This window comes from Carassius gibelio, chromosome B25 (assembly GCF_023724105.1).
Source record: "Carassius gibelio isolate Cgi1373 ecotype wild population from Czech Republic chromosome B25, carGib1.2-hapl.c, whole genome shotgun sequence".
Classification (NCBI taxonomy): domain Eukaryota; kingdom Metazoa; phylum Chordata; class Actinopteri; order Cypriniformes; family Cyprinidae; genus Carassius; species Carassius gibelio.
Window position 1 is genome coordinate 1,917,254 of NC_068420.1, and position 8,955 is coordinate 1,926,208.

Genomic DNA, 8,955 nt, shown 5'->3' on the forward strand with positions numbered 1-8,955 from the left:
GGAAACAACACAACACAACACACACATGCACACACAGGAAACACAACGCAACACACACACACACACACACACACACACAGGAAACACAACACAACACACACACACACACACACACAGGAAACAACACAATACACAGGAAACACAACACAACGCAAGATTCAAACACAATGTAAACTGATGCAAAGTGCTGTATAGTGATCAAACAAATCTACTGATAAAACAACAACTACACCCATACAAAGGCTAGAGAGTAAAAATAAGATTTAAGTCTAGACTTAAAAATGTCCAAAGAATGATCAGATTTCATATGATAGGGGAGACCATTCCAAAGCTTGGGCCAGCCACAGAAAAGCCAGATCACCCTTTGATTTGTACCGACACACAGTAGTAAGATCTGAGTTCCCTAGCAGCAGAATATGGCAAAAGAAGTTCAGAGATATGACTTGGTGCACAACAAGACAATGCCTTATAAACAAACAGAAGAATTTTAAAATCAACCCTGAATTTTACGGGAAGCCAATGAAGGGATGATAAAACAGGAGAAATGTGATTGCTCTTTTTAGACCCAGACAAAAGTAAAATAGTTTTAAAAAATCCTCACAAAGCTCTGAGGAGGCCTCAGATAATAAATTCATAGTTGGGTTTAAAAGAGAATCAGTCATATCAAACAAAACCTTTAGTCTGTTCACATTATCAGCAATTAACTGAGAGAAATAACTCAATTTAGCATGTTTCATTGCTATTTGATAATTAGAGAGACTTATATTTAAGATATCACAGGAAACGTGAAGCTTATCTTTTTACGTCATTCGCTCTGCTTTCCAACACTCTTGTCTAAGAGGGTTTCATTTAGCCATGGCTCGCCAACACCCTTTACCCTTTATGTTAGGAGCAACAGTGTCCAAAGATGTAGAACAAGCTTTATAAAATCCTTCAATCAAACTTTCAGTATCAGTTTTATTAAGGATATCATTGGTAGCATGTAAAGAATAATGTTCAGAAAACACATTTGCAGTGTTTGAATTTTCTAACTCTACATACATCAACCTTCAATTGCTGTATTTCAAAACTGGAGAAAGTATCAGTGGGCACAGTCTTGCATCAAAAACAGCTTCTAAAAATTGTTCCAACTCCAGCACTTTGGCCAGAGGCCCATGGAGAGCTGAAAAATACACGTCTGGAGGAGCAATCTCAACAAGAGGCATCAAGTCACCATGTTTTAACCAAGTCTCAGTAATAAATAAGAAGTTTAATGAATGCGATGTAAATAAGTCATTTGGAATAAAAGATTTATTCGATATTGACCTAGCATTCACTAAGGTCATCTTTGCATTAGTGGTACAGGCTGACCGCCGAGAGCTGAGAGGAGCATTCGAGCAAAGTGATATATCCAGAATTGATGCTTCGACTCTTTCCATTTGATACGATGGAAGAGCGGTGATATGATGACCAAATGACAGGGATACAATCATGATCCTGTGATGGAGTTACTGACCTCGAGGCAATGGGATAATGCTCCATGAAAATCCGATGAGATCGGGTGAGATCTCCTCGCTCCAAGGACAGTACAATGTAAAATAGAAAGTAAAATAAAAAGTGAAAATAAAATAAAATACCGGAGAGCAGCAGCCAAACACACCAGCATTCATTCTATCCTGAAGTCTCAGACAACCAAAATTAACACACGCTCACTCACTCACTCACTCACTCACTCACACACACACACACACACACACACACACACTCATTCACAGATAGAAACACAAACACATCTTTGTTTCTGTGAATTGTGGGGATTTTCCAAACAATATTTTCTATGCCCTAACCCAATCCTAACCCTAAACCTGCCCCTAACAGAAAACCTGTTTGCATTCTTACACGTTCAGATAAACATAATTTAGACGTTGCATTAGACGTTAAAGTAGAAAAACTGGAATTATATTTTCTTGTTAAACCCAGTCCAATAATCATTACAACTGCAGAAGTCATTTTTGAGCACTATTACACCAATAACTGTATACAGTTCCAATCCATCGCTGTTAAAATGCATTTTTCGTTTGACCCCCTCGTATCTTTCCTAGCATCTTCAACCGTCTCAAACTCAATAATAATCAAAGAGCAGTAAATAAACTCAGCTGGATGGCGGGTCTCTCTGAAAACAGCTCTGCTCCTCCTCCAGTCATACGCTCATCGTTTCAGATCTCCATTCATCAGGGACGTTTGTGAAGAAGCACCTTGTTGTTGTGACCCTATCCTGCTCGTCTCTTTTCCCACAATTCACCTCTACAGCAGCACAGCTCTTCAGACGAGTGCTATGGAGGACCAGAAGTGCCACTTAAAAATAAAATGAAGAATCAATTTAATAATTCACACATAAATAAAGATAAATCACTTTTTAAATGGACAAATTAATAGACATATTAAAAGTTGTTTATTTAATTTGTGTTTTTAAATGTAGATTAATAAGACAGTAAATAAAAAATGTAATTTTTAAATGTATAAATAAAAAGACAAATTTAAAATGGTTTAATTCATGTTTTAAAACAGATTAATAAAACAATAACAAGTACATTAATAAATAATTTTAAATGCACATTTTTAATCGCTTTTTTAAAAAGCATTTGGCAAATGTTTTTCTTTATCCATTCTTCCGTTGAGTTAAGAAATGCCATTGGGATTTGGATAATTTGTTAGCTTTAGCTGATTTCTTTCATTAAAAAAAATATAGGAAATGCACACATGCACTGCTGATCAAAAGTTTAGGTTAAGGCTAGATGGATTTACAGATTCATCTACGGGTCATGCACACAACGCAAGGTTGACCATGACCAATATGCTGTACAATAGCAATGAATAAAAGGAGTAATAGATAAATAAACAAGTAAAATAAACATCATAATACAAAGAACGAGACCCGCTTTGTTTATTTAATGTGTTGAGCCAAAGGCTACAATTAAATAACAGAATGTATGTAAAAGTCTAAGATATAAAGGCAAGCTATTCCAAGGCTTTTTTGGCCACCACTGAAAATGCCCAGTCATCACGGTTTTAATGCCTGGTTTAATCTGTTCCTAGGGACGTCTAGAATCATCTGGTTTGATGACCCTAGACTCCTTTGAGGTTTGTGTAAATGTAAAAGATCAAATAAATACGAGGGAGCCAGATTGTGTACAACTTTATAGACTAAGATAAGTAATTTAAAATCAATCCTGTATTGAACTGGAAGACAATTTAAATGAGCTAAGATGGGTGTTACAGTATCTGATGGCGCTTACGAACTCTCATCCATTATCTAGCAGCAGTATTCTGCAATAATTGGAAGCAAGTTAATAACTATTGGCTCCACACACATAAAAAGAATTACAGTAGTCCATACTTACATTAATAAAGGCATGAATAAGATTTTCAAAATTGCTAGATGACAGAAACAGTTTTACATTAGCTAGTAATCTCAACTGAAAGAAACAAGACTTAACCAACGAGCTGATCTGTTTATCAATTTTCAGAGAGACATTAATCAGATCCCCAAGATTCTTAACTACTGATTTACAGAAAGGAGCCAAGTTCAACAAATCAGAGAGGACTTGAGACTCAGAGTTTCTGAACCAAATTACATTGTTCTTTCTTTCATAAAAAAAAAAAGATTTCTGACATTCTTAGTTTAACTTCATGCAGACAATTTAATAGAGATGTAATTGTCCTCTTGTTCTGTTTCCATAAAGGTAGATACAGCTAAGTATCATCAGCAAAACAGTGAAAAGAAACTACATGCCTTTTAAAAATAGAACATAAGGGCAGCATATAAAGTAAGAACAAGATTGGACCAAGGATTGAACCCTGGGGAACACCACAATTCAATGGAGCAGATTTAGAATAAGACTGACTGATATTAACTGAAAAGGACCTATTAGAAAGAAAGTATGTGAACCACTCAAGAGCCATGCCTCAAATACCCATAGTCTTTTCTACAGTAAGTGAGTAATAATAATATTGTGATCAACAGTATTAAATACTACCCTTAGATCTAGCAAAGTTAAAATCATAGTCACCAATCAACGGAAGTTAAAATGTCATTTAATACTTTGAGCTGGGCCATCTCTGTGCTGTGGTTTGCTTTAAATCTAGGATGAAACTGTTCACAGACATCATTTTTAACTAGAAAAGCCTGTAATTGATAGGAAAAGTACTTTAGAAATGGGACGGTAGTTTGATAAAACACTCCAATTTAATTATAAAATGTGCAAAATTGGGCTCTACAGTGGAATGTTTAAAATTTGCAGAAACTACGGCTGCTGTGAGACTTTTATTTATCAATGTCTATAGGCTTGGGCTGATAATCTCAAAAGCCTGTTTAATAATTTTTAATGGAATGATATCAAGGCAGCGATTTGTAGGTTTCAACTGACCAGTTATCTTTGATAAAGACTATAGTGAAAGAGGAGAAAATTAATTAAATATCGTAGATGTGCAACTAGTAGATAGAGAATAAAAAGAACCAGGCACAGTCTGCATTCTAATATTGATAACTTTCTGAACAAAGAAGTTTAACAAAACATCACACGCCGTAGCAGGAAGAGAAGAATCAGCGGTGGAATGATTTAGTACAGAATTAATCGTATTAAACTACACTGTAGAAATCCCATTTACCTTGAGATAAACCCAGCAAGCTAGTTCATTTTAGCAGTTTTTACAGCATTCTGGTAGGTAACTAAAGCATCCTGTAAAATTGAGTATGACACCTGTATCTTATCCTTCTTCCACCTACAAGCTCGTCTCAAAACACATGTATCCTCGTTTAACCAAGGGTCAGATTTAGTCTAACCCCTAGCCCTTAATGGGGCAATAGAGTTTAGGATAAAGGAGCATGTAGAACTGAATATATCAAAGGCTGTATTTACATCACAAGAGCCACCAGCAACACCAAGAATGTCAGACTCAGAAAATAAGGTCTTAAACCTCTCGATGGCATCTCTGGTTTCATAACTGGTTTCATTTTGGAGGACGATATATCACAGCACAGAGTATTGACAAGTTGAACCGAAACAAGTGCCGCTCAAAACAACAAAATGCGTAGATTGACACAGAGCTCTGTTTTGGTCTGGTCTTCAGCAGGGTGAGGTGGACTGCTGGCCTCTGTCCTGCCCGCCGGTGGACTGTGACTTCACACTGGTGCCCGAGGGCGAGTGCTGCCCACGCTGTGTCTCGGACCCGTGCCAGGCTCACGCTGTCCGCAACGACATCACCAAGACCTGCGAGGACGAGCACGGCATCACCCGCTTCAGCGGCTCGTCCTGGGTCAAACACGGCACCGACTGCACACTGTGCCAGTGCAAGGTGATCACAACACACCAACACACACAGATCACCAAATACACAAACAGACCAACAACAAACAGAGAAACACACACACACACGACATGCAGACAAAGAACAACAATTAACTAACAAACAAATGGGGAAGCAAAATGCTACTTGTTTATTTTCATATATTTATAAAATAATTTGTGCACAAGTTAAAAATAAATACATAAATAATACCTTTTAATTGAATTTTAATACATAATTAGCATACATTTATTTGTATAAATGATTGTAATTTCCAGGCCTGAAATTGCTTAAAAAATGTCAGCACTGAATTCTGTTTAAAATAATAATAATAACAATAATACCTTATACATAAAAAAAAAATACACAGTTACTTAAATTTTATTTATATCAATTATTTTAATCAGATCAGGTGATCAAATTATCCTTATTCATTGTGTTGATCAAATGCAATGAAATGCAAAAAAAAAAAAAAAAAAAAATGCAATGGAGTAAAAGTAAAAATGAAATGCAAAATAATGCAATAAAATATAAAAACGGCAATGTAAAAAGGTAAAAAAAAAAAATAATGCAGTGCAATGCAAAGCAATAAAATCTATAAATATAAAATATATTTCAAAGACCCAAACAGTGATTTATTATGGTATATATATATATATATATATATATATATATATATATATATATATATATATATATATATATATATTCCTCTAACTGTGTTTCCAGTGTGTGATGTATTTTTCTCTCTTCTCCAGAACGGACACATCTGTTGCTCAGTGGATCCCATGTGTCTTTAGTCTCCTCGCTCGACACTAACAGCACCTGTACAGTCTCACGCGACCGCCCCTTCACAACCTCCCCCAAATAATGCCAAATATGAATGGTGTATAATATCAGACAGACGCCAGTGAACCTGAGGAGGCCATTTCTGCACAAACGAGGACTATTAACCCATCGAAACACGACCACGCACACGCCGGCATGACCACACTGGATGTGTAAAGAATAAAACATTCGCTCATTTTTATCTCTTCAAACATCACAGGATGTAGAAATTTTAGCTAGTAAGTAAATCTGATTGTATTTCTCTTTTGCCTGGTTATGGAAGTCGATGCTATTTTGTTGGTGTTTTCACCGCACTTTTTTCGATTAGCTTTTTGTGTCTGTTTTTCTGTCTAGATTTTAAATTATTATATGGCTTGTTCTTGTCTGATGGTGAATAAAATATCTCCATTTCCATTTATGGATGTGTTGACCTTTCATTTGCCCCAGCGGCGTGTTACGTTCCCCAATATGTCGATTAATTTGTGCGATCCTCTAATCATGATGACTGCAAACAAACAGATTTCTCCTCCGAATCTGTGCATTAAGACAAGTCTGATTCTTTGTGGCATTCAAATGCAATAAAATGTAATACAACACAAAGCAATAATTTGAAATACAATATAAATTACTTTAAAAAAAATGACTGTTATATTAGTGTAATTATATAAATGCATATAATTTATTCAATGTAATTTATTCAGTTTATAATTTATTCTGTCTGATTAATTATAGCATTCAAATGCAATGTAATAAAATAAAATAATAAATATTACAAATATAAATTATCATAATATATTTATATTATTATAATATTATTACTTTTTAAATGTTTATTTAATAAATTGTAATTGGTTTCAGTTTTTTTATATATATATATATATATATATATATAATTCAGTCTGATTCACTTTGGTGATAAAACCTAATGCAATGCAATAAAATCAAAGGAAATAAAATAAATATTACAACAATGAAAATGCCCATAACATACTTTATATTACTATTATTTAATAATATAATATAATTTTTTAAAATGCATTTAATTTATTTAGTCTGATTTGTTGTGGCATTCAAATAAAATAAAAAGAAATAAAATGCAATGCAATGGATTGCAATAAACTAAACAAAAAAACAAAAAACTTAATATTCCTTATTATTATTTTAATGGACTTCTTAAATGTATATTAAATGTATACAGGCAGGCACTCAGTTATATGATCAAATACACAAACAGATAAACAAATAAGCAACAAACAGGAAAATGTGTGTAATTCAGGAACAAACAGACAGACACACAGGTGATGAAAGGTAAGAACACACTAATCATCAAGAAGAGTCTTGTTTTATTTGTTAGTAATCTAGTTTTTCTCTTGCCTTGTTAAGTTTTTTGGGGGGTTCCACCAAACTTTTTTTTATTTGCTTTCGATTTTGCATGATTATGATGGTTAATAACATATCTCCGATTCCATTTATGGACATCCTGACCTTTCATTTCCCCAGCGGTTGCTCCACTAATGCCCCATTATGAGTGCGCTAATTAAACGGCTTTCTATGACCTTCTGGTCCACCTGGAACATCATCATTAGCTCCCTCCCATGTCTCCAGCAGCTCAGACATCGCCCCGTCCTCGGCCCGTAACTTCACTCCAGACGCTCTCGGTTCCTGTATGTTCTGAATAGTGTGAAATATGATTATTGAGGTCACTCTAGAACACGACTGCTTTCCTTCAGGTCCCTGCGTGAGTGTGTTTCAGAGACACCTCTGTGAGAAACACCTCCAGTTTCCCAAACTCCTGTCACTAATGACTAATATGCGTTATATTCTGTCTCCAATGTTTCATGGATATTAAAAGAAAGGTTTGTGGGAATTAAACTCCGAAACCAAAACCGAACTTCATTTGTGAAACACAGAGATGCTTAGATTTGTTACTGTAGAATATAATTCATATCTGCACCTGGAGCACAAAAGCAGTCTTGAGTCTCTGGGGTTTATTTGCAGCAATAGACAATAATTCATTGTGTGGGTCAAAATTATACATTTCTCTTTTGTGCCAAAAATCATTAAGATATTAAGTAAAGATCATGTTCCATGAAGATGTTTAAATTTACTAATATAAATATATATAAAAACTTAATGTTTGATTAGTAATATGCATTGCTAAGAACTTCATCTGAACAACTTTAAAGATGATTTTCTCAATATTTAGATTTTTTTGCTCCCTCAGATTCCAGATTTACAAACAGTTGCATCTCAAAAAAAAAAAAAAAAATAAATAATAATAATAATAATAATAATAAAAAGACACTTATGACGGGTTTTGTGGACCAGGGTCACATATGATAAAGTAGTTCTAATATATTATTAATATTGTTTTATTATTATTATTATTATTATTATTATTATTATTATTATTATTATCATTTTTTGCACAATGAACAAATGGAATATTTTAAAAAATTTTGAAACAATAAAAAAATGTTAAGGGAATGTTTAGAAATAGCATTTGAATAACATAATGGGGACTTAAAGATTTATCATTTCAATAGTTTGTTGATATGAAATATACTTTTGCAAATGTAGTCACTCAGTCAGACTGAGGATGTTTTAATGACTACATTTATTTTAATGACTGCAGATCCTCCTATTTTCAAAAGATCATGTGTTGTGTCTCATTAGGCTACACTAATTATGATTACTCATTATTTTTATCAGAGGATAAAGATACGCTGCAACAAAGAAAAACTAAAGTGGTGCAAAAACAGGCATTTGGCTATTTTTTATTTAAGTTTTTAAATGTCACTA

The 8,955-nt window shown here is 34.0% G+C and overlaps 1 protein-coding gene across 1 annotated transcript in view; it reads left to right on the forward strand.

The window, feature by feature from the left end:
- nell2a (neural EGFL like 2a) overlaps nucleotides 1–6,571 on the forward strand; it is an 83,618-nt gene extending 77,047 nt beyond the window's left edge. The window contains exons 17-18 of the mRNA XM_052598361.1: nucleotides 5,110–5,334; nucleotides 6,084–6,571. Coding sequence (XP_052454321.1) covers nucleotides 5,110–5,334; nucleotides 6,084–6,125 — 267 coding nt within the window. The 3' untranslated portion in view covers nucleotides 6,126–6,571. The remainder of the gene's footprint in view (nucleotides 1–5,109; nucleotides 5,335–6,083) is intronic.
- The last annotated feature ends 2,384 nt before the right edge of the window (nucleotides 6,572–8,955 follow it).